Source organism: Geotrypetes seraphini, chromosome 10 (genome assembly GCF_902459505.1).
Source record: "Geotrypetes seraphini chromosome 10, aGeoSer1.1, whole genome shotgun sequence".
Lineage (NCBI taxonomy): Eukaryota > Metazoa > Chordata > Amphibia > Gymnophiona > Dermophiidae > Geotrypetes > Geotrypetes seraphini.
In genome coordinates, this window is record NC_047093.1 from 78,809,994 (window position 1) to 78,837,067 (window position 27,074).

Below are 27,074 nucleotides of genomic sequence, written 5' to 3' on the forward strand. Positions count from 1 at the left end.
GTATTGATGCCCCTGTAGAAGACTCTGGTGAGACCTCATTTAGAATATTGTGTACAATTCTGGAAGCTGCACCTTGAAAAAGATATAAAAAAGATGGAGTCGGTCCAGAGGAAGGCTACTAAAATGGTGCATGGCCTTCGTCATAAGGCATATGGGAACAGATTTAAAGATCTCAATCAGTATACTTTGGAAGGAAGGCGGGAGAGAGGAGATATGATAGAAACGTTTTAAATTCTTATGTGATATAAATGCGCATGAGTCGAGCCTCTTTCATTTGAAAGGAAGCTCTGGAATGAGAGGGCATAGGTTAAGAGGTGATAGGCTCAGAAGTAATCTACTCTATTGCATTTTTAGTATCGGCACTTGGACGTATTTGAGAAATGTTCATCCAAGTGCCGATTTAGGCCAGTTTTTGGACATATTTCTCTTTTGATTATGAGCCCCATAGTCAATTCTTGAAAATGATTTATGAACTTGGGAGCAAATTGAAAATTCCTGATCATTGAAATGAAGAATCCTCCAAATATCTTTTAAACTACATGATTTTACCAAATTATCTAATCCTAACGATTTTAATATTTTACTAGGTTTTTTTTTATCCAATATTGGATCTATTACAGCATTAAAGTCCCCTGCCAATATTAAATTGGAGGCAGATGATGGTAAGATCAACTGTTGTAGTTTCTTAAAGAACTCCGCCTGGCATATATATTAAACAGCAACAAGATATCTTTCCCTGAGTTCATTTTTACTTGAATCCATCTTCCCAAGGGATCCATAGATATCATATCAAACGAGTCTTTTTAATGTCATCCATTGGTTTCTACAATAAAGGCAGTTTTATTTGATTCTTGCCATCCAGTCTGTGCACCTCCATCGCTGTTTCCTTGTGTTGAACTTTGTTTACGGTAGATTTTGTTCTGTTGTACCTGAAAAAGATGTATGTGCATAACTTTGCAGTTCTGAGCACATCTGAAAATGTATCCCTGGAGATACATGAACAAAGTTGAGCTTCATAGCTCAGTTACACTGAAAACCAAACCTGTCTCTGGCTCTTTGAAACTGAAGCCGAGACCTATTGCTCTAGACTAGTGCTCTTCACAAATTTTTAAGGTGGGGCTGTTTTGAGTCCAAAAAAGCTAAAAAAAAATAGCATATATCTTCCTGCTTGGGGCCATGACATCAATCAAAGTTTTTCAACTTCCATCTCCACCAGAACACATGGCCTTACTCACACATGCAAAAACAGAAGAAAAAAAAACCTTTTCAAATACAGACCCACAAACTAAAAGTACTTTTGCAAAACTAGGACTGATTGGACTGATGGGATTATCTTTAATTTTTACTTTATATTACTTACTCATTTTATTTTCCTACATTCTGCTTTCCTTCCCGTTTTATTTATCTTATTCTTTCCTTGTTATTATGCTTGGATAAATATTATACCCTTTCCCTCTTAGGCATTTTCTGCCTTTATTACAGGCTGTGCTTTGAGATGATTTTCTTCCTTTTTTTTTTATTCATCTTACTTCTTACCTTTAGTTCATACCAATACTTTTCAGGCACTTTAGCTTAAATTGTGATCCCAATTTGGGACAGATAGGGAAACTCTATGTGCCTTTTTGCTTCATACAAATGGCTCTATTAATTTTTAATGTTAAAAATTTTTTCTTTTTTGTTGTACCTACTTTTCTGTAACTGCATCAAACCGAAAGGCATTTTGTAGTATATAAAGACATATGTTATGTTATTGTACACAAATGAAACTCTATGATGCCGGATTCTTCACATAGTACAACTCTAACCCCCTACCCCTCCCCAACACCATCCCTGAGGACTGTGCGGGCCGCCCAAGAGGTCCCCAAAAGCTGCCATTGATTTATGGGCCTTGCATTGAAGGACTCTAGACAGTGTCGAATTGAATAGGTTCATATACCCGTTATACCTGTGAAACGATGCTAGTAATACACTTCAGCTCCTTGATCTGTAGATTACCTACCGACAGATAATACTGTCTGATTCAGAACTGGACTCTTCTGTTCCCTTAGAATTCTTGTTTTGCCATTATTATACTCTCTCTCTTCTTGCTGTACAGCCCTTTAATGGTTTCACCTATTCTGTTCTTCCAAGTTAGCTTTCATTTCTCCTAACAATGTTGCTTTGCTTTCTCTTCTCCCTTGTTCTTTGCCCTTTGAACCTCTTACTTCTGTAATTATTCCCCTCTAGCCTCCCATTTATTTCTGCAGGTCCTGATGCCAGACAGCCAAGGGGAGAGGGAGGCAGGGGGATTCATTGGAAAAGGGCTTACTGAAATTTTCAACCTTTCCCTCAGTGTTTTCATAAATTCCCATTCTAGTTTCCTTTAAACCACATACTAAAATTTAGAAGAGTGACAGAAAATACTCAGCCAGATCAAAACAAATGCTAAACTCAGTTTATTGTTTCTCTACCTTATCAGTACACTCTAAACATCATTCATCTTATACCTTTATTCACCACCTCTGTAACTACGCTCTCCCTTTTTCATCGTTTCTTTCTAATCTGCCAGCACCTTTACAAAAATATGGGAAAGTTACATAAAATCTTATTACTTTTTCTCTACAGTTCTGTAGCTTTTTGCCTTATAACTTTTCTCTTCTGTTTGATATACACTCCTCCATATTAGCTTCAAATATTACTGAATTCTGTAAGACAGTGTGTAACAGGTGTAGCTTGACACAGGTACACAATTAGACCAGTGAGGAATACTTAGAAATAGGAAAAATACATACTATTATTATTTCTACAATGTGGAAGGGCACTTTCGATATGACATTCAAATTCAATTTGGACATTTTACAAAAACATCCAAAATTCCAGTGCCAAACACAGTCATTTTTTGAACCAATGTTCACTCTAAAAAGTCTAGGGCAGCTGGCCTGAAACAAATATTAAATTTTAGGCTTTAGGGAAGGTGTATGATTTAACGCACGAAGAACATACCATGCTGCTTAGCACACACTGGCTAAAACCTCCTTTATTTATAATTTATTTAAAACTTGCTACACTACCTGAAGTATCTCAGAAGTTTACAATCTAAAATCAAAAGATAAAGGAATTAGCACATTAATTCCAGATAGATTAAGTGTACAGTAGTGTGTAGAGTAGGGGGTCGAGAGGAGGAGAGAGGTATAGAGGGTAGTAGGAAATAACAGTAGGTCAAGTGGAAAAAACTTAGGTATAGTCCTGATTAATCTTACAGTACAGTATATGCTAAGTTAAAAAGCCATGTTCTTAAAGCAACCTTAAAGTTTTTATATGATAGTTCAGTGCAAATATGAAGAGAAAGGGAGTTCCAACAAGAAGGGGCAAAGAAGGGGCAGCAACATAGAATGCACTGAGGAGCATTTTCAATAGTACAACTAAGTCTGATTTTTGGCGGTTCCTGCAAGATGTCCAAAATTTGGGGTGGGGAAACATCCATTTTCAAAACCGCTAGACGTCCAAATGTATTTTGGGGAAGATGACCTATTTGGATGTTTTGGTCCTTATGACATCCAACTTTTTGGGCCATTTTCAATTACAAAAACATCCATGTTCAAAACGTCCAAATCAAGCCCATTTAGACCTGGGAAGGACCAGCATCTTAATGGACTGGCCACACAGACATCCCAACAGGGCAGTGAGGCACCTTAGGGGGCACTGCTGTGAACCTCCCATAAAGGGATATTTCACCAGAACCCCCTTTTAGCATATGGTGAGCCCTCCAAAACCTATAGTATCCATCTGTCTACCACTCCCAATAGCCCTTATGGCTGCAGGCGTAACCGATATGGCAGTATAGTAGGTTTTGGATGTGTTTTAGTAGACTCACACTTTCCACCATAAATGTAGTAGGTAGAGTGGTTTATGGAACTTGCTACTCCTATGGTTCACTAGCCCATTCACCAGGCTACTTAAGACACTTGTGTGTAGGTCTGCTAGGCCAATGTTTCTCAACTAGGTCCTGGAGTACCTCCTTGCCAGTCAGGTTTCCAAGATATCCACAATGAATATGCATGAAAGACATTTGCATATAATGGAGGCAGTGTATGCAAATCAAGCTTATGCAAATTCAATGTGGATATCCTGAAAACCTGACTGGCAAGGGGGTACTCCAGGACCGAGTTGAGAAACACTGTGCTAGGCTTTCCTATACCATAAGAACATAAGCAGTGCCTCCGCCGGGTCAGACCATAGGTCCATCCTGCCCAGCAGTCCGCTCCCGCGGCGGCCCAAACAGGTCACAACCTGTCTGAATCACCAGAAGGGGCTCCCTTGCCACCTTGGTTTCTCATTTGAAGTCCTATCTTCCCATCGGAGTCCTAGCCCTCCGGTCTTACACATGCACGACCTGATTTGGTTTCTATACTTATTACCTGGTTAGCTTTCTATACTTGTGTTACATCCCAGCACCTCTCTCAATATCCCACGATCCAGGTTCTGCTGTTCTGGAGACAGGTATGTAGTTTTGTATTCTGATCTTTGTGGGGTGTAAGGAGGTCAGTGAATTCTGGGGAAGTGTGTGGGTCTTTACTTTATCTCTGTAGTGGTTATGTGGTCACTTTGGGTACTTTTTTTTAATATTTATACCCTTTTAAAACAGGTCTAACTCAAAACATTTACTGTATTTTTTACTCCATAAAATGCACTTTTTCCCCAAAAAAAGTGGGTGGAAATAAGGGTGCATCTTTAATTCTGGTTCCTTCCCTCACTGGATACAGCTGCCTCTCTAGCAGCAGAGCAGTACACAAGGCTGCCTGCCTGGTCTGCTGATATGGCTGCCTCCTCTTCTCTAGCATCAGAGCGGCACACAAGGCTGCCTGCCTGGTCCCGTGCTGCCTGCCCTGTCCCTACCTGCCTGCCAGCCACTAGACCACCAGAGGGGGGGACAGGATACAGAACCTTTCAGGGAGGGGGTACAGGGTACAAAGCTTGGCAAGGAGTGTGGGGTTGGGTGCAGAGCCTGGCAGAGAGAATTTGATTCAGAATGTTTTTTTTCTTGTTTTCCTCTTCTAAATCTAGGATGCGTCTTATGGTCAGGTGCGTCTTATGGAGCGAAAAATACAGTAAGATCCATCCAGGATGTCTGCCAAAACATTAGATTATTCCTGTAGGACATCTAAGTCTAAGCCTGCCCAGAGCCCACCTAAACACTGTCCATAACACTCTTTCCAACACGTCCCTTTGAGCTCTGGACACGCAGTGTCTTAGAAGTACTACTTGACATCCAGAATGTTGGTTTCATAAATTGGCACTTGTACGTCCTATTATTAGGGTATCCAAGTGCTGATTTAGATGGGTTTGTGGATGTTTGGATATTTTGAATATGAGCCCCACAGTGTCTAGTAAATTCAAGCTGTACCAATTTGGGATTTGGAAGAACCAGGAGATGGTAATTTATAGAGCAGAGGAGCCAGCAGGTGAGTGAGGAATAGTGAGGACTGATAATTAGAGAGACCTATCCTATATGCATTAGCATAGCAAGGGGGAGAGGCACCCAGGGCAGTGGTGCCCTTCCCCTGTCCTCTTCTCTGCCCCCCTCCACACACATCTTCCCCGCTCCTGTGCCACTTCCCTTCCTTCGTACCTCTTTAATGTTCCTGGCATGAGAAGCAACCCCCAAGCTGCTGTTGTGCCAACATTGGCAGTGCCTCTAATGTCACTTCCTAGGCACAAGTCCAGGAAGTGACATCAGAGGTAGAGCTGATGCTGGCATGACAGCAGCTTGCAGGTTGCTGCTTACGCCAGGAACATAACAGGGGAAGGGAAGCAGCGCGTATGCATGGTGGGAGGGGGGGTGCGGAGAGGAAGATGGATGCCTCACAAAGACAGTAACTGAGGAAGACCACCCCCCACCCCCCTTACTACACCACTGCCTATATGCCTTAAATGTTAGGACCAGTAACTTGAATATTATGCGTTGTTTGACGGGAAGCTGGCGAGACATAATTGGATTTCTGGGAATGGCATAATAACCTAATGGAAGTATTTTGAATAGACTGGAGATTCTTCAGATTGGAATGTAAACAACCAAGATATGCAATGTTACAGTAATTTAATTTAGTTATTGATAGAGAGAGAATAAGGAAATGAAAAGTGTTGTGGTCAAAGTATTGTCATATTGTGCATCGCTGTTAGAGAACAAAAAAGTTTGCATCTGGCATGCCTTCTTATGTAAGCAAATATGCTAATTTACGCATGTAAAATAAGGAATTAGAATGTCATGGGACAGGAGGTAATGCCCTATGCTCACACCACCCCTCTCCTCAAGTCATTTCACTGACTCCCTATTCATTCCCAGTTCAAACTCCTTTTATTGACTTACAAGTGCATTCACTCTGCAGCTCCTCAATCTCTCCTCTCTTATCTCTCCATATACTCCTCCCTGGGAACTCCTTTCATCGGGCATGTCTCTCTGATCTGGACCCTTCTCCTCTACTGTCAGTTCCAGACTACACTCCTACCTGGCAGTAGTCAAATCCAGGCTAAAAGTCCACTTTTCTGAGCTTGCTTTTAACTCCTAATTCCCACTCACTTGTAAAGCACCCATGCCTGAGAAGCTTGATAATCCCCTACTTGTCCTGTTTTTCTGTTTGATTAGATTGTAAGCTCTATTGATCAGGGACTGTCTCTTGAATGTTTTAATGTACAGCACTGTGTAAGTCTAGTAGCACTATAGAAATGATAAGTAGTAGTAGTACTAGTAGTAGGTTAAATAGTCAATATTCTCAATGGGGAACTATGTTCCTTCTAAACCAGTGTCCGGAAAACTTTCTCAAGCCGCAACACACTAAATGAAGTCGCCGCGGTTCGAGGCATCTGGAAGCACGTGGAAATTGCCGTGATGATGTCACATGCATGTCTGATGTCATCACGTTGATGTACGCGCATCCGCAAAGGCCTTCCATATGGGTCTTGAGACCCCGGTGGGGGTGCCAGCAAGGAAGAGGGCTGGAGAGGAGAGGCACTCGTGCCGGCTGATTGCCTACAGAACATGCCTCTCACCACATCCTGTGGCAGTCAGCTGGCACCTCTCCTCCTCCCCAGTGTGCCGCAGCACACCTGAAATCTCAGGAGGCACACAGTTTGTGATACACTGCTCTAAACTGAGCACATGAGCAATTGCTCATACATTCTAGGAGTGTCGCTAACAGATTTTACATGGTTGCTCACAAAAATACTTGCAAACATTGAAAATAGTTCATTTTTAGAACTTGTTGCTCACATGAGAAAGAATTTGTACATACCCAGCCAATCCTTGAGGGAGCATTGATGGAGAAGAGTAAATAGTGGGGTTCCCCAGAAGTCTGTGCTCCACCCACTGTAGAATAGCACTTAGCACATAGGTAAGTAAATGTGAATGTGTGCCATTATTTGCATGTGTAAGTGCAGCTATTCTATAAATTAGTGCACACAATTAGCATCTAAATTTGGTGCCCTTAATAGAACAAAATCAACATCAATATTTCTCTGTTAAGCAGCTCTGGTCCTGTTGTTATCACAGCTTACAGGCATGTTCTGATCCTGTAAGAGGCAATCTGAAATCTCTCAGTCTCCTGCACCTGGTCTCTGGACTTCTTTCACACTATACTATCTAGTTTTCTGCCCACGCAAACTGTGTCACACACAAAACTAAACCAGAAGCATAAGTGGTCAGTGTCAAAGGGACTGCAGAAGTAACAAAGAGGGGGGGGGGGAGGGGGGAAAGGATGAAAGAAATAAAAAGTAATGAGGCACAAAGATATGAGAGACTAATAAAATGGAGCCTTTTTATAGCAACATCTATATTACTGAGATATATTCATATTGTGATTTGTCTTTTATTATGTATGTTATTTGTAATTTATCAGAAAGAGTTTTTAAAATTTGGATTGATGGTATATAAAATCAAGAAATAATAATGACACATTTAATCAGCAGCACAGTTCCACGATTTCTCAGAAATATGGAAATATGGAAGGCACAGAAGGAAATCTTACTTAGCCATAAGTAGCAAGTGACATTTTTATATTGGACTAAAGTAACCCATTAGCAGTTTTCAGAATCACTATGTTCATCAAATAGACAAGTATTGTGACTGGCTTCCTCTACTGTAAATAGAAAACTAAAGTGAGCTGGCTCATCTAAGGTGAAAAAAAGTCGAAGAACATTTGTTTCAATTGGAAAGAGTGATTTCAAAAAACATACCATAAATGGTGCAGGTGATGCATTCTAAAAAATGTTGGTGCATTCATAGTCAAAATATTTTCCCAGAGCTACTGTGACCAAGGAACACAATAGTATGTATATCACAAAAGATGAGGAACTCAGGAGGAATCAGAGAAGGAAACTGTGGTAAGTTGAAGAGAAGCCTTTAAATCTGAAACTGCATATTTGAGCTTCTGTTACAGAAGACTGAATGTAACTCTGTGGAGAGGAATATAGGTACTTTTCTCTCTTTATTTTTCTCTTGACTATTATGAGTATACAGAAAGAAGAGTAAGAGCAAACCTTCCACAGTTCCTGTCTTTTCTCATTTTTTTGCAACCAATGATTTACCGCTTTTTTTTTTTTTTTTAAATTCTGGTCCCATGTTTATGCCAGTAGTAGAAACAAGGTTTGCAATATTTTTGCCATTCATATAAGGATGACACATTGCTCAGTCCGAATGCCCCCTTGCCTCCTTCATGCCTGGTTTATAATGTTAAGGTGAAGTCTCTTAGAGTGCACACTTCTGCTGATTGCATCATTAATCATAACCAGGAAGGTGGCTCTGTTGAATTATGTTCTCAGTTCTCCATGTCCTCCAATGCTGTGGGATATCTTGAGACCTGGCCTCCTTCTATTTGGCCATTTTTGGTTGAAGGATGGAGCTGGTGTCTGAGGCTTTCCCCAAACACTGGATGATCACTGGAACGAAGCATGCCTTCAAGAGGTGTGCACATGGACATAATCTGGTCCCCATCCCGTTCTGCATTTAAAAGATCTTTTAAATTAAAAAAAAAACATTAAGGCCCGGATTCTGCAAAGTGCATCCTGATTTTAGGCAGCTGTAGGCATCCTACAGCTGTCTAATCAGCCAATTGGGATGCACGTTTTTTAATAAAATGCTCCCCAGGCAGGCCACCTATATTGAAGGTACCTTCGGGAGCCTAAGGAGGCCCGAAAGACTGCCTAAGGGTCTTAGGCGAACCTAGGCAGTCCTATGCGTCTCCCTGGTAGAGGGAGAGACGCTTATAATGTAGGTCAGCAAAATGCAATTGCCAGCGATCGTCCCCGGGGGGGGGGGAGGGGCAAGGGAGGGGACACAGGGGGCCGCTATACCTATCATGGCAGGGAAATCCCTTGCTGTGATAAGTGTAGCAGCCGCATCTACTCTAACCCAGTTCTGTAACCAGTGTCTGTGACATGGACATTGGCTACGGAATCGGGGGTTAGTGTAGGCCCGATTCTGTATAGGACGCTCCTCATGGGCATTCTATACAGAATCCGGGCCTAAATGTATAACTTGTTATAATTTAACACAAAAAATAGGCACGAAAAATATATATCCTTATTATTAAAATGGACTCTTCTTTTGATTTTTTTTTAAAGCTGAGATGTTAGTGCTTCAAGATTCCAAATCAAGATGTGAATGGGGACTCAATCTAGTCCTCATCTCATCCTGTCCCTATTCAGTTCTGGCGAAGGACGTAAGAAGACTTGAGGCGGTCCAGAGGAGAGCGACGAAAATGATAGGAGGCTTGCGCCAGAAGACCTATGAGGAGAGACTGGAAGCCCTGAATATGTATACCCTAGAGGAAAGGAGAGACAGGGGAGATATGATTCAGACGTCCAAATACTTGAAGGGTATTAACGTAGAACAAAATCTTTTTCAGAGAAAGGAAAATGGTAAAACCAGAGGACATAATTTGAGGTTGAGGGGTGGTAGATTCATAGGCAATGTTAGGAAATTCTACTTTACGGAGAGGATGGTGGATACCTGGAATGCGCTCCCGAGAGAGGTGGTGGAGAGTAAAACTGTGACTGAGTTCAAAGAAGCGTGGGATGAACACAAAGGATCTAGAATCAGAAAATAAGATTAAATATTGAACTAAGGCCAGTACTGGGCAGATTTGCACAGTCTGTGTCTGAATAAGGCCGTTTGGTAGAGGATGGGCTGGGGAGGGCTTCAATGGCTGGGAGGGTGTAGATGGGCTGGAGTAAGTCTTAACAGAGATTTCGGCAGTTGGAACCCAAGCACAGTACTGGGTAAAGCTAAGAAGAAAAAATTAAAAAATTTAAATTGAATCAGGTTGGACAGACTGGATGGACCATTCGGGTCTTTATCTGCCGTCATCTACTATGTTACTCTGTTAATTCATTCCTTCCTAGTCCCAAAATATTAATTTTTTTTATTAACACCATGGATTCCCATAGATTTTCCCTATCCCTATGCATACCTCTAATACCTGCCCATGGGATTTTTCCAGTAAGCCCCAAGTAATTACCCTTGATTTAGAAACATAGAAACATGACGGCAGATAAAGGCCAAATGGCTCATCTAGTCTGCCCATCCACAATAACCATTATCTCTTTCTCTCTCTGAGAGATCCAAAGTGCCTATCCCAGGCCCTCTTGAATTCAGATACAGTCTTGTTTCCACCACCTCTTCCAGGAGACTGTTCCATGCATCTACCATCCTTTCCGTAAAAAAGTATTTCCTCAGATTACTCCGGAGCCTATCACCTCTTAACTTCATCCTACGCCCTCTCATTGCAGAGTTTCTTTTTAAATGAAAGAGACTCAACTCATGCACATTTACATTTGATATGGTTGCTATTTTATTTGTGGGAAAAATCCTTAGCAGAATGGATAGCTTAATGGTGGTTGGTTAGTTAGTTATTTCACTTTCTATCCCGTTGCCCCAAAGAGCTCAGAACGGGTTACAGGTTAAACATACATAATTTCAGTACAAGTTTACAATACGAGTTTTTATCCTAACCTGACACATACTAGGGGTGTAATATTAATATACGTGGAGGGGCATAATAATAATAATTTTTAAAAGTCTATGTTCCCTTTTGGCCTAAGCCCTTAAACGTTGGAAGTAGAAGCAGGGAAAATGTCCCTTATAAAAAAATTTAAAAAAATAGTCCAAAAGGAGTTTTTTTTTTATAATGGCCTGTCTCTACGTTCAACTGTTTAAACGCCCAGACTGCCACTACATCTACACCAGCTGTCTCAAACATGCGGCCCGCGGGCCACATGTGGCTCTCCAAGTTTTTTTTGCGGCCCGCAGTCTGGACTGGATCATTCCCTTCCTTTTGGAGCAGCAGCGGGTCTGGCCGGTTCGTTCCGTTCAAAGCCGCGGGTTGGCGGCTCCTTGCGCTATTCGCTCCTGCATCGGAAGCCTCTCTGACATCACAACATCAGAGAGGCTTCAGACGCAGGCGCGGATCTCGCAAGGAGCCACCACCCGCGGCTTTGAATGGAATGAGCCGGCCAGACACGCTGCTGCTCCAAGGGGCGTACCAAGGGGGGGGGGGGGGCGATCCGCACAACTGGTCACCCTCCACTGTTCTTCATAGAGTGCGGCTCGCGGCTCGTCTAGAGCAGGGGTGCCCAACTGCTTCCCTTCCCTTCTCACCGCCGGCACCATGCTCTTTAAGCTCCCTGCTTCTCTCGCCGCCCGACCTCAATTCTGACGAGAGGACGTTCTGGCTAGCCAATCGCTGCCTGGCTGCCCGGAACGTCCTTTCTGACGTTAGAATTGACGTTGGTCGGCCCCGTGCAGATCGCGGCCTGTTCCCGATGGCGCCAGCAGCAGCAGCAGCCTATTCCCCGGCGGCGGTGGCATGGGGGAGGGCAGGAAGGAAGAAAGAAGGGGGGGCAAGGAGCCAGAAGGAAGAAAGAAAGAAAGAAAGAAGGGGGGGGGGGGCAGGGAGCCAGAAGGAAAAAAGAAAGGGGGGGGGGGACAAGGAGCCAGAAGGAAAAAAGAAAGAAGGGGGGGGGGGTTCAAGGAGCCAGAAACAAAGCAAAAAATGGGACAAGGAATCAGAGAAAGACAGACATAGAAAAAGAAAGAAAAAGTTGGGGGGAGGAAATGAGGTCTGGAGGAGAGGAAGCATACAGGAGGCTGAAAGAAGAGAAGAAACGTTGGATGCACAGTCAGAAGAATAAAGTGCAACCAGAGACTGATGAAATTACTAAACAAAGGTAGGAAAATTATTTTATTTTCAATTTAGTAATAGAAATGTGCCAGTTTTGAGAAAGAAAAGATATTAAACTTTAAATGTGAGTGCTGCAGAAAAAATAGAGTACTTGGAGGGCCGCAGAAAAAAAGTTAATGTCTTATTAAAGAAATGACAATTTTGCATAAGGTAAAACTGTTAAAGGAAAGTTTTATAAACTATAAAGAGTTTAACCTCATGCAAAATTGTCATTTCTTTAATAAGACATTAACTATTTTTTTCTGCGGCCCTCCAAGTACCTACAAATCCAAAATGTGGCTCCGCAAAGGGTTTGAGTTTGAGACCACTGATCTACACTAACAACATATAATCAACCTAAAAAAAGCCTAACTCCCAAATGCCCAAAACATGAGCTTTTAGGTGAAGGAGGCAGTCGCATGATGAGTTTTATTCTGCCACTCAGCACTGAGCAGCTTTTTGACTGGCTCCTGTGAATTCTTGCGATTCGCAAGAATTCATGGGAGCCAGTCAAGAGCGCCAAAGCGCATTTGCTGCCGCCGAGTAGCAGAAAACATATCCCGCGGCTGCCCTGCTGCCATCCACTGGATTAGCAGCGGGCAGGAGCATAGAAAGCTTGCTCCTGCCCGTTGCACCTCTAAACCAGGGCTAAATTTTTGGGGAGGCCACAGCCCCTGTGATCACCCCTGTTCCGATGCCTATGATTCAGACTCTTCTTATGACCTACAAATGCACTCACTCTGCTGCCCCTCACTATCTCTCTTCACTTATCTAACCCTATGTTCCCCTCCCCCTCCCCCCGCTCAGCTGGTAAGTCCCTCCTATCTGTGCCCTTCTCTTCAACTGCTAACTCCAGACTTTGCCCCTTCTACCTTGCTGTACCGTATGCTTGGAACAAGCTGCCCAAATCCCTATGGCAGGCTCCATCTCTGGCAGTGTTCAAGGCCCAGTTAAAAGCCCACATCTTCAAGAGTGCTTTCAGCTCCTAACTCCTTTCACCTTGGGTTCTGCATCCTCAACACTATATGTTATGTCTGTGTCCAAGTTAGACTGTAAGCTCTCTGCACAGGAACTATCTATAAATGTCAAAATGTACAGTGCTGCATATACCTTTCAGTGCTATATAAGTGATAAGTAGCGGTAGCAATCTGTGCAAAACTCTGCTGCATGACTCATGTTCTACCAACCTCGCTACGCTCATGTCACCCCTCTCCTTAAGTCACTTCACTGGCTCCCTATCCGCCATCGCATACAGTTCAAGATCTTATTGCTGACCTACAAGTGTGTTCATTCTGCTGCCCCTCAATACCTATCCTCGCTTCTCTCTCCTTATACACCTCCCAGAGAACTTTGTTCCTCAGATAAGTCACTCTTAATGTTACCCTTCTCCTCCACTGCCAGTTCCAGACTTCGTTCCTTTCATCTAGCTGTCGCCTATGCCTGGAATAAATTACCCGAGTTTGTTCGCCAAGCCCCTTCCCTTGTTCAAAAGCAGACTGAAAAACCACCTTTTTGATATAGCCTTCAATCCTTAAACCTACTCCTTTGTCCACCATCCCAGCCAGCTGATTAGCCGTTCCCCTTAAGTATATCCATGACACCTTGTTTGTCTGTCTTGACTGTTTAGATTGTAAGTTCTTTTGAGCAGGGACTGTTTCTTCTTCTTTGCGACTGTGTAGCACTGCATCCATCTGGTAGCGCTATAGAAATAATAGTAGTAGTAGTACTGTATTCCTTTGGTTCTACCATTGTAATTATTCTCACCTGTTGTATTTTGCTGCATTTGTTCAAGTAAAAAGATTTACACATATTTAATAAAAGGGCAAATTCTATATATGGTGCTGAAATATTGGCGCAGCAAAAATGCGCTTAGCACTATTCTATAAACTATGCCCAAAGTTAGGCACAGTTTATAGAATATGCACAGTGGCTGACCCTCGTGACTAAAATGTAAGTGTGATTTTTCACATACACTCAGATTTGTGTAAGCCGACCAAGAACCGTAGCTCCTATAGTCGAACCCTCTGTCCCATCACTGTGTATGACTTTGATGTGAAAGATAGTAAGAGAGGTTACATGCTCTACTGATTAATAACTTTGTTCTCAATGGCAATGAGAGGAGAAAACAACTCCTTCACTTAGCTTTAAGATGAATTAGCAGGTCCCGACATGGGCCATGTTTCGAGGGTCTGTTTCAAGGAACCCAAAGGAGAAATATTAGACTTCAAATGCCAGAGAAATGGGTGCTTGTGTGAATCGGACAACAACTTGTGTTCATAAGTTGAAACGATCTCTTCTAATTGTTCATTACTATGGCGGCAAACAGATGCCGGTTTAAATGTCATCTTAAAGACAAGTGGAGGGGTTGTTTTCTCCTCTCATTGCCATTGAGAACAAAGTTATTAATCAGTAGAGCATGTAGCCTCACTTACTATCTTTCACATCAAAGTCATACACAGTGATGGGACAATGGGTTTGACTATAGGAGCTACGGCTCTTGGTCAGATTACACAAATCTGAGTGTATGTGAAAAATTGCATTATATTTTCAACATTTATATTCAAGTCTTATTATTTGATTTATATATTGAGAAGTCTTGTTTCTAGTTATATTTTTGTTATTGACTTTGACCTCTCACTTCTATATATTTTTGAGAGCATTTTCCTCACTCCCCATTATTTTTGACTTAGTCTAAAATGTAAGTGTGACAATTTGCACTAACTAAACCCTGGTGTAAATACTAGCACCTAAATTCTGCGTGGAGCATGCATATTCTATAAATGCTAAATTTTAGGAACGCCCATGCCCTTCCCATGGCCACACCCACAAATTTTCACATACCACTTTATAGAAATTACTTGCATAAATTGTTGTGCTTGTTAATGGCCAATTTGGGAAGTAATTGGCTTGTTAAACAAGTTGTGTTCACAATTTGGTCACACAGCCAAATTTGCATGTACAACTTTAGTCACCATATACAGTTAGAATCCAGGGGAAGGGTCTTAACACTTTTCTCCAGATACTAACAACATGTCTGCTCCAATGATGTCTTTCCTTTTGGAATTTGTGGATCGTCTGCCAGTTTGAGTTCTAGGACATGGCTATCTTATACAACAGTGGAGAGATAGATACACTTTCTGGAGCAAGCTGATCTAAACTGTTTACAGGAACCTCATCTAACGTGTAACAAGACTCCTTATCAGAGCTTTCTAGTAGGACTAGTTCCTGCAACTTATGCATTGGATCCTTACACCAGTCAGGTTTTGAAACTACATGTCAAGTTTAAAGACTATTTTCCATAGATCATAAAATATTCAGTATTTTCTGGTTTGTATAATACTATGCAGCAGAGACGTACACTGTTTTCTGGCTAAGGAACAAGTGGTTCTTTCTGTGCAGAAAACTCTTATGCTGATTTTTCTTTTTGGAAATGTACAATTAAATTAGTCAATGTCAGAGGCACATTGGAACTAAGGGATTTAGCCTTTTTATAAAACAGCAGTAAAATCTGCAGTTACTGCGGCTTAACACAATACTTTAGTGTGCAGTAGCTGCAAATTTAATGCAGCAAATATTGGGGGGAATTCCCAGCATTTCCTGTTACAATTGCTGTGTTAAATTTGCAGCTGTCGTTTATACCGTACACCTCTAATCTGTGGAAAATATAGCAATAAAGTACCACATAATCTGGTGGAAGAATAATGCAAATGAGAAAAAAGCAAAAATTAGATTATCTGAAAAGTCAGTCTGTAATATACGATGAACTATGCAAACAGATTTAAACTCAGGGCTCCTTTTACGAAAGCGCGTTAGGGCCTTAATGCGCAAAATAGCGCGCGCTAAATTGTCGCACGTGTTAGCTGCTACCACCTCCTTTTGAGCAGGCGGTAGATTTTCAGCTAGCGCGCGCTAAAACGCTCGTAAAAGGAGCCTTCTCAACAGATAACCAATGAAGATTCTTATAAGCTAAGGCAACACTTTCATATCTTTTTAGACCAAAAATTAATCTAACTGCAGTATTCTGGAGCAACTGCAATTTTTTGATCAGTTTTGAAGTTAAGTTCAAATATAAAGAATTTCAGTAATCAAGTTGAGGTAACACTAACATCTCAACCAACAGTGCAAAATGATGTTCAAAAAAGCATTATTTCACCAACCTAAGTTTCCTCATGATATATAAAATATCTTCCTCCATAAATTAGAAATTTGATCTTCAAATGCAAGGGAAGAGTCTAAAAGAATACCCAAAACTTTAGACGTTTTATCTACTTCAAGGCTAGTACCTGATTGTAGAGTAAGAAATGAAGTAACAGAAGATAGTGAATTATGAAACCAAAGAACCCTTTTCTTACTTGCATTCAATTTCAACTTATTAATGGAAGCCCAATCTCTAGTTCTATTCATGCAGTCAGTGATCTTAGCTGAAATGTCCTCCTTGTTTGAACTTAACGGAATTAATAAAAAAATATAATCAGCATAGGATAACATACAAACTTCAGCTGACAAACATACTTTTTGAAGAATACTCAAAGATATTAGAAGGCATAGGAGAAATAGAAGAGCCTTGTGGCATTCCAAAGAAAGAAGCCAAACTCCTAAAAAAGGTTCCATCCTTCAGCATATTAAAATTCCTGTTTACTAAAGAATTAAACCAATTAAGTACAAATCCACCTATACCCAACTCAGTCAATTTGTTGATCAGCAAAATATGATTGACTGAGTCAAAAACTGCACTGATATTGAATTGTAACAAAATAGTTTAATAACCCTGACTCAACCATTGGTTTAGTTTTTAACGTAAGCAATAGCAACTCTGTACCGTGTTTGGGTTGAAATCCAAACCGAATATCATGTAGACAGGAAAAATGATAAATGAATATTTAAAGCTGCTTATTCACTTTATGCTTCTAAAATTTTGGTTAAGAAAGGTATATTGTCAACCGGTCTAAAGTTAGAAGTCATCATTCTATTGTTTAGTAGTAGAAGTGATAACAATATTCCCCATTTCAAGTGGTAAAGACCCCTCAGATAGCAGGTAGTTAAAGAGAAAAAACAACCATGAAATTATAGTATCTGGAATCTTAGAGAGAAGATATGAAGGACATTTATCTAAACACAAGAACGTGTAGAAAAGCTCACCAGAAGATTTAAATCCTCAATAGTTATAGCATCAAATTTATCGCATACTTGATCACTAATTCCTGAAGTGGGAATATCTAAGATATTATCATTTTGTATAGTAGGTCAGGAAGTATTCTCTAGGTCCTTGGTAAAAAAATGCTTTTTCAGCCTTCACATGCTGAGGAAAGTTAGATCCTGCTTCCATCAAAAACATTTTACCCTCCTTGTCCAATCCATCATCCTCTCCAGATTGGACTATTGCAACTCTATCTACTTAAGCCTAACTAAGAAAAACCTCCACAGACTCCAACGGATTCAGAATGCCGCGGCCAAGCTCATCTTCGCTAAAAGTAAATTTGACCATGTCTCCCCGCTCCTGGCCAAGCTCCACTGGCTTCCGATAATCGCCAGGGTCCACTATAAATGCGCCTGTTTAGCTTTCAAAATCCTATATGGTATCCTCCCTCCCTTTATCCCTCTTTCTTGGAATTCCTCAAACCCTAATACCACCAGATCCTCCCACAAATTAAAACTATCCTTCCCCTCGCTAAAAGGCATTTCCCACACAGGAAAGCTAGGGACCTCCCTCCACTTCAAAATCACTGAGCTTTGGAACAACCTTACCTCCCCTCTTCGGAACTTGAGCTCTCTCCAAGTTTTCCGCAAACATCTGAAAACCTGGCTTTTCTCAAAAAATGTAAGTCTCCCTCCAACTTAGGAATCAAGGAAACTCTATCTTGGCATCCCAAGTCCTCTAAATTTTCTTCACACTTCTACCTCTAACCCTCTGTTGTAGTTCTTTCCTATTTCTCCTACTGTAAACCGCGTCGAGCTCTACTGTAAACCGCGTGGAGATGATGCGGTATACAAACCTAAGGATTAGATTAGATTACCGTATTTTCACGCATATAACATGCGTATTATACACGATTTTACAAACCGTGTATAACCATGCGCGTTATATGCGTGAGCGCGTTATCCCCTTTTTTTTTACATAGTTCCCCCCAACGTCCGATTCACCCCCCCCCCCCCGCAGGACTGCTCGCACCCGCATCCCGAAGGACCGCTCGCGCTGGAACACGCACCCGCACCCCCACCCCGAAGGACCGCTCGCACCGCCACAGCCTCCCCACCCCCCCCATCATGTAGAAGTTTCCTACCGTCGTCCTGCTGCTTCCTCCTCTGGCGGTCCCGCCCTTTCTCTGACATGTCCTGCGGGGGGGGGGGTGAATCGGACGTGGGGGGGCATCAGGCTTTCAGGGTGGGGACAGGACTTCAAGGGGGAGAGGAGAGTCGGGGTGGGCTAAAGGAGAGTGGGCTGGCCAGAGGAGAGTCGGGGCGGGCTAAAGGAGAGTCGGGCTGGCCAGAGGAGAGTCGGGGCGGGCGAAACGAGAGTCGGGCAGCGACAGGAGAGTCGGGGCGGCATGCGCAGTATACAGGTGTGCGCGGTATATAAAAATTTATTTACATAAATTACAGTTTCCCGTGCGCTATACCCATGTGCGCGTTTTACACGGGTGCGCGGTATATGAGTGAAAATATGGTAGATCTTGATGAACTGTAACTATTTTGAATAGAAAAAAATCAGCAGGATACTGTGCTGATGGCTGAGATTGCTTTATAGCAGCTCCTAAGAATATATGAATCATCACAGTATTTTTAATGAATAAGCATTTGTAAACTTGAAAAGTATGATTTCCTATAGTTCAATGTCGCCAAACACAGCACGAGAAATGGGTTGCGACATGGCAAATGAGGTTCAACGTGGATAAGTGTAAGGTGATGCATGTCGGTAACAAAAATCTTAAACACGAATACAGGATGTCCGGTGCGGTACTTGGAGAGACCCCCCAGGAAAGCGACTTGGGGAGTACTGGTCGACAAGTCGATGAAGCTGTCTGCGCAATGTGCATTGGCGGCAAAAAGGGCGAACAGAATGCTAGGAATGATTAAGGTGACCACGAACAGATTGGAGAAGGTTATCATGCCTCTGTACCGGGCCATGGTACACCCTCACCTGGAATACTGCATCCAGCACTGGTCGCCGTACATGAAGGATTCAGAGAAGAGCGACTAAAATGGTTAAGGGGCTGGAGGAGTTGCTGTACAGCAAGAGATTAGAGAAACTGGGCCTTTTCTCCCTTGAAAAGAGGAGACAGAGGGGACATGATCAAAGCATTCAAGATGATGAAGGGAATAGACTTAGTAGATAAAGACAGGTTGTTCACGCTCTCCAAGGTAGGGAGAACGAGAGGGCACTCTCTAAAGTTGAAATGGGATAGATTCCATACAAACGTAAGGAAGTTCTTCTTCACCCAGACAGTGGTAGAAAACTGGAATGCTTTTCCGGAGGCTGTTATAGGGGAAAACACCCTCCAGGGATTCAAGACAGAGTAAGATAAGTTCCTGCTGAACTGGAACGTACACAAGTAAGGCTAGTCTCAGTTAGGGCCCTGGTCTCTGACCTAAGGGCCGCTGCGTGAGCGGACTGCTGGGCACAATGGACCACTGATCTGACCCAGCAGCGGCAATTCTTATGTTCTTATAGCCCTGTGCCATCCATGTAATTTCTGATTCTCAAGAGTGACCTTCCATAAAACCACATTAGTTCAGTGAATACAACCAACTATAGCCAGGCAGAGCCTAAGAAATAGGGTTTATTTTCCTGTCTTATTATGCAATTACTCTAGAAACTCTCCTCAGAAGCAGATGGTCATTATAAAGGATCCATATTTACTATAATAATCATATCTGCAATGCCATGGCCCATTTTCTAAAGCAGTGTCTCGCAAACTTTTCCAGCCGGCAGCATACTAAAACTAGTAGCCCGGCTGGAAGGCACCCGGAAGTCGACACGATGATGCCACGCGCATGCATGACGCCATCGTGTCAACGTCCGCACATGCGCTGAGGCCCATCTGGCTGCAACCCCGCCATTACAGGGATCCGGGAGGTGCGTGGAGAAGAGGAGACACTGGCCAGGAGAGTCAGCTATGCCGGCTGACTTCCTACAGGCTTCCAGTGCAGGTGATCGAGGCAGACAGCGTGCCAGACTTTAAGAATAAATGGGATACCCATGTGGGATCCCTACGAGGGTCAAGATAAGGAAATTGGGTCATTAGGGCATAGATAGGGGGTGGGTAAGCAGAGTGGGCAGACTTGATGGGCTGTAGCCCTTTTCTGCTGCGAGAGGCACGTCCTGTAGGCAGGCAGCCAGCATGGATGACTCTCCTCCTCACCAGTGTGTTGCGGCACACCAGAAATCTCAGGAGGCACACTGGTATGTCGCGGCACACAGTTTGCGATACACTTTTCTAAAGCATCACTAAGCTGCTCTGCCTCAGGGACTGGAACAGCAGCTTCCCTGAGTGCACTATTAACAAATGACCTCACATAGATCACGGTTTCCCCCCTTACCAGTGCTCCCTGTCAAGTCATGAAACCCCTGTGCAGTAAGGTGATCAGTTATTTTACTTTTCATAGTTACTGAAAGCTTAATAGATATATTTTAAGATCATCCTAAAACTGGATCATGGTGCTTAGGTAGATTATAAATGTTGTAAATCAAGGTTGCCTAAAGTCAGTCCTTGAGGGCCCAGTTGTGTTTTCAGGATGTCCCCAATGAATTTGGGAAATCCTAAAAGAACATGGTGAGGGCTAAAGTTGGACACCCCTGCTGTAAATCAGTGCTTCCCAAGTCAGTCCTGGAGAATCCCTTGCCAATTAGGTTTTCAAGATATCCAGAATGAAAATGCATGAGAGATTTGCAAATCAGAGGCAGTATATACAAATCAATTTATGCATATTCATTGAGGACAGGCTTGAAACCTGACTGGCAAGAGGGTATTCGCAAACACTGTTCTATAACATCAGTGGGAAAATGCTTCCCTACGAACATAACAGAAGAAACTGCAACCTGTTTTGTTTCTCAAAGACTGCCATTCCCAGGATTTAATTCATGCAATGGCTGTATGAACATTGTGATACTTTTTTCTTCATTGTAGTCCATTTATTTTTCACTAGACTTTTACTGTTGTTATACACTCTTGTCCTTTCCACCATGTTGCTTTCTGCTCTATCAGTGTCCCCCATTCTCCACTATCTTGTCTTTGTAATTCGCATGTGCCATTAACATGTACAGGTTGACCAGGAGTCCTTAATCATTACACAGCTGTATTAATAATTATCTAGCATACAAGATTTGCATATAATTAAAAGAGGAGCACCGGGAGAAAGACCACTGCAGGAAGGATAATTTCCATAGACAAATGTAGTAATACTGACCCTTGCTGTAAAATTCCATTTCTTTTAATGTTATAATTTTTCTCCCAGTATTACATATTTCACTAGTTAGTTTTTCTAATGCATTTCTAGTTTAATGGGCTTTGAGGCTGAATCTTGTTAATACCATTTGATGTTCTGAACAATATATGCATCTTCCCATATGTTTTCTAATTAGGACTGGCCTTCTCCTAAATTCTCTTCTCCTGTTGGCAATTAAAACCAACCTTATAGTTTTGTTCAACAAATATTTGGTCCTGTGCCAATTCAGAACAAAATTCAGTTGATAGTAGTTCTATCTATCTCTGTATGCTGTTCACTGAGGTTTCTGTAGGTTTTATTTTTAATTTTCCTTTTATGGCCTGAACAAACAAGTCTGGGCTGATGGTAACCTCGTTGTAATACGGTGTCTAGAAGGCTATCAACCTGAAATAACCTCACCTTACTATAATTTTAGTGGATTCCATTCAGAGAAATGGATAAAATATTCTACCTCTCTAAATCTGTTAAACAGTGCTTATACTTCTTTCCTACTTTTCTGTTTTCTTAGGAGCCCTTTTACTAATAGGATGTACTAAGCCCAGATTCTAACCCCTAACACAGGAATATCCCACTGCACTAAGTCCAGATTCAGCATGGCACAATTTTAAGGCATTTTAGAATACTTTAATTTTCAGGTCATGTGCTAATATTAAGTTTTTGCAGGGAACACACACTAATGCAGAAGCACTTACCACCTTGAAAGTGTTCCCATTGTTGTTAAACGCTAATGCGAACATGCTAGCTGGTTAATGCTTCCATGCCCATCATAACCCCTCAACGATGTTTAAAATATTACTGATATATAATCAATTTGTGTAGACTGTTTTATTAAAGAAGTCTAATTGAATGGGAAAATGAATCTCAACAAAAACTACAAAGGTTGGTCAATGTTTTAAATTTTAAAATCTGTGGAGTGGTCGCATCGTGGGAAACCAATTCCAATTGAGGGATCACAACCCTGAAGAAACCCGGTTAACATAGAAACATAGAAGATGACAGCAGAAAAGGGCTACAGCCCATCAAGTCTGCCCACTCTGCTTACCCACCCCCTATCTATGCCCTAATGACCCAATTTCCTTATCTTGACCCTCGTAGGGATCCCACATGGGTATCCCATTTATTCTTAAAGTCTGGCACGCTGTCTGCCTCGATCACCTGCACTGGAAGCTTGTTCCAATGATCAACCACTCTCTCTGTGAAGAAATACTTTCTGGTGTCGCCATGAAATTTTCCGCCCCTGAGTTTGAGCAGGTGCCCTCTTGTGGCCGAGGGTCCCTTGAGAAAGAAAATATCATCTTCCACTTCGACACGTCCCATGAGGTACTTAAATGTTTCGATCATGTCTCCCCTCTCCCTACGTTCCTCAAGAGTGTAGAGCTGCAATTTGTTCAGTCTCTCTTCGTACGAGAGACCCTTGAGCCCCGAGATCATCCTGGTGGCCGTCCGTTGAACCGATTCAATTCTGCGCACATCTTTACTGTAATGTGGCCTCCAGAATTGCACACAGTACTCCAGATGAGGTCTCACCATGGCCCTGTACAACGGCATTATGACTTCAGGCTTTCGGCTGACGAAACTTCTATTGATACAACCCAATATCTGCCTTGCCTTAGATCAGTGGTTCCCAACCCTGTCCTGGAGGAACACCAGGCCAATTGGGTTTTCAGGCTAGCCCTAATGAATATGCATGAAGCAAATTTGCATGCCTATCACTTCCATCATATGCAAATCTCTCTCATGCATATTCATTAGGGCTAGCCTGAAAACCCGATTGGCCTGGTGTTCCTCCAGGACAGGGTTGGGAATCACTGCCTTAGATGAAGCCTTTTCCACTTGATTGGCAGTTTTCATGTCTGCACTGATGATTACTCCTAAATCTCGTTCTGCTGAAGTCCTAGTTAAAGTTTCTCCATTCAAGAAGTATGTCCTGCATGGATTTCCGTTTCCAAGGTGCATGACCTTACATTTCTTAGCATTGAAGCCTAGGTACCAGGTTGAGGACCAACTTTCCAATGTAAGCAGGTCCTGCGCCATATAATTCTGTAAACTGCATTCACTTACTATATTACATAGTTTGGCGTCATCGGCGAATAGTGTTATTTTACCTTGAAGCCCTTGAGTCAGATCCCCTATGAATATATTGAAAAGGAGTGGACCCAGGACCGAGCCCTAAGGCACTCCACTGGTCACCTCCGATGTTTTAGAGAGGGTACCATTAACCACCACCCTCTGAAGTCTGCCACTCAGCCAATCATTGACCCATGCAGTTAGTGTCTCTCCTAACCCCATCGATTCCATCTTGCTTAGCAGCCTGCGGTGTGGGACACTGTCAAAAGCTTTACTGAAGTCCAGGTACACGACATCCAAAGACTCTCCCAAGTCCAACTTTCTTGTTACCCAGTCAAAGAAGCTGAGATTGGATTGCATAGGGTGAAACATGTTGGTGACAGTATCCCTTAGAATGGACCACCTAAGCTAAGCTAAGTATTAGCTTTATATTTATAAGAAGTTTTACATTTGTACTCTTTATACTTTTTTGAAAAATTAATACATTCACAAAATCGGAAAGCATAGTTAAAGTGACCTGGTGAGGATTTAATGTATAAATCCAACCTCTATGAAAATTATTTGAGTGGCATTTCTGAGGGTCGGCTATATTCAATATGATCAGTTGGGAAGATCACGAGGGGATCTCAACATTGACCAACCTTTGTAGTTTTTGTAAATATTATTGACACACACTAAAAGACAAAATAATGTGAAACACTTTAGTGCTTGTTTTTCATGCAGTGAGCATGTGTTAGGGATTAACAGGTCCCCTTAATTGTTTGCTTTTGTACTGCTCCTGTATGTATTCTGAAGGATCTTTTAATGTATTGGCTCAGTTTTATTATGTACTAGATATGAGCCTTGTTTCAGCTTGGTCCTCCTGTAAGTTACCATAAATAAACTGAATGCCTCATGACCACAGAAGGGTGCCTTGAATTCATAGTTAAGGAGCCTGTTCCATCAGCTCTTTCATCTCATGGGCTATATTAAGCCTGCAAAACGAAGGACGTAGACTGCAGCCTTCAGTTTTATCAAAATATTTATGTCACAAAAGCAAGATGGCTTCAGAAACTTAGTTTGCCTGCACACATCTCCACTGTCTCAGTTTTCACATTTCTGAGAAATAAAATACAGTACAATAAGTTACTGTTGTCCAATCAATATCATTAAAAGCCAAATGGAGACTGTAAATAACAAAAATCCATGTAATTACTTCATAGCCTTATCAGGTTTGCCAATTAGAATCATAAGATATGGCTTTCAGTCAAAACTTTCAGCTTTCGCAGATCTTTGAAGATCATTTCTATTGCGCCAAAGGACAGAACTTTGGCGCTGAGGTAGTTTTCCCCACACTGTCTGAAATTTACTCTGTTGTGAGAGAATGAATCTTGAGCAATCTAGTGTTTCTCCATGTTATTATTTTTAAAGCCACAGCATACTAGTGTCGTTCACTGTGAGAAGACTTTAAACATGTGCCTCGAGGTTGTGCTTACTCTGGAACAAATGAGCATTAGGGATGCAGAGTGAATGGCAAAATGGCCAACAAAAATGTTAGGCATCCTAGTGAAAATCCAGATAACCCTACAACAGAGTCAGCCTGGTAGACTGCATTGATAGCATTAACAGTACAGTATAATACTTTTCTGTGGTGCAGTCAAAGAAGTTTACATTTATTAGATGCAGGTACTTTTCCTATCCTTAGTGGGTTCATAATTTAAACTTTGCACCTGGGGCAATGAAGCGTTAAAGGACTTGCCCAGAGTCACCAAGAAGCTGCAATGGGAAATGAACCTAGGTCTGCCGGTTCTTAGCCCATCGCACTAACCATTAAGGCTATGCCTCCACTCCAGTAATCTTTGAATATATAAGGTAGTAAACCATATATATATATATATATATATATATATATATATATATATATATATATATATATATATATATATATACCTCCTTCACTTCCAAATTTTCAAACTCACACGATCCTCAGCGAGGCCACCTCCCCACTCAGCATACACTCATGGTGGGCGGCTTTATGCCTCAACTCGTCACTAGATCCTTTATATAGGTTTACTTTTTGACTTTTATTTCATATTATTTAAAAGTCTTTACTTTCTTTTTTAGAATATCTACTAAGGATAATTTACTTAGCTTTATTAGCTGAACTTCTGGTCATTATTCACTGAACGGGGGACAACCGACATGTTTCACCCTATGATTTACAACGGTTTCCTCAAGGTTATCACTCCCTACAAAAGATGGAATCAATTATGCTTAGTTCACACTTATAAAAACCAGTCAAAAACCATTACATATAGGCAATTCAGATTGGCTTACCCATAGTTCATACGCCATTCCGAACAGACCAGTTAGCTCTCCCGCAATGAAGGAAACAGTATTAACTTCCTGTTTATATATGACTCCAGATGATATACAGGTAGTATGTTGACGGGCTCTGATTGTATATCCAGTTTGAGGGTCCCTCCACTCATGGCCTACAATAGTGGTATCACACCATTGCATCGTTGACATTTAGTGTGCTCTCCCATAACTGTTTGATCTGTGGCTTGCCACTAAATGTCAAAGATGCCAATGGTGTGATACCACTATTGTAGGCCATGAGTGGAGGGACCCTCAAACTGGATATACAATCAAAGCCCATCAACATACTACCTGTAAATCATCTGGAGTCATATATAATAGTATGTCCATGCAATTTAGTGTATGTGGGCCGAACGAAACGAGCTGTACAACTGCGGCTCAATGAAAACAAATCTAGATTAACTACTATGAATATGCAAGCCCCCATAGTACCCCATTGTATTGAAAAACAGCATAGGGTGGACCAATTGAAATGGAGGGTAATTGATATTGTAGAGATGGAGAGGGAAGGAAATTGGGAGGAGAGATTAAATTATATTGAACAAAGATGGATCTATCGACTAAATACTGTAGCCCCGTGTGGTTTAAATGATGAGTTAGAATGGGCCACCCTTGTCTAGGGGGGTTGCCTTGGGGACGCGTCCGTAAAAAGTCATCCTTGAATGAAAGTAGATTTAAGGGTAAGAAGAATAATAATAATAATAACTCTATTCTTATATACCGCCAACAATCTTGCGACTTCTAGGCGGTTTACAATGAAGAGAAACTGTACAGACAGCGAATTACAGAGTATAGCATTGAACATCTAGTGATAGTAACAGAAGAGTTACAGGGTCTGTGTATTACACGGTTTCACAATGAGTAGCATTATACAGTCGACGATATTTAGAGCATAAGTAGGAGAAGAGAAAGGAGATTGCGCTTTGAGTTACAAAGGTGCAAGACTGCGAAGGTGAAAAAGATAACATAAGATGTTGATGAGAAGTAAGTTGTTAACTTGGTACATTTGAA

At 41.8% G+C, this 27,074-nt stretch overlaps 1 protein-coding gene across 2 annotated transcripts in view; it reads right to left on the reverse strand.

Moving 5' to 3' along the window:
- Positions 1-527: 527 nt before the first annotated feature.
- Positions 528-27,074, reverse strand: part of LOC117367420 — a 56,042-nt gene continuing 29,495 nt past the window's right edge. The window contains exon 5 of one of the 2 annotated variants that reach the window (XM_033959936.1): positions 528-929. In XM_033959936.1, coding sequence (XP_033815827.1) covers positions 904-929 — 26 coding nt within the window. In that variant the 3' untranslated portion in view covers positions 528-903. Of the gene's footprint in view, positions 930-9,127; positions 9,795-27,074 lie in introns of those variants that run through there. The other variant, XM_033959934.1, reaches the window with a different exon arrangement.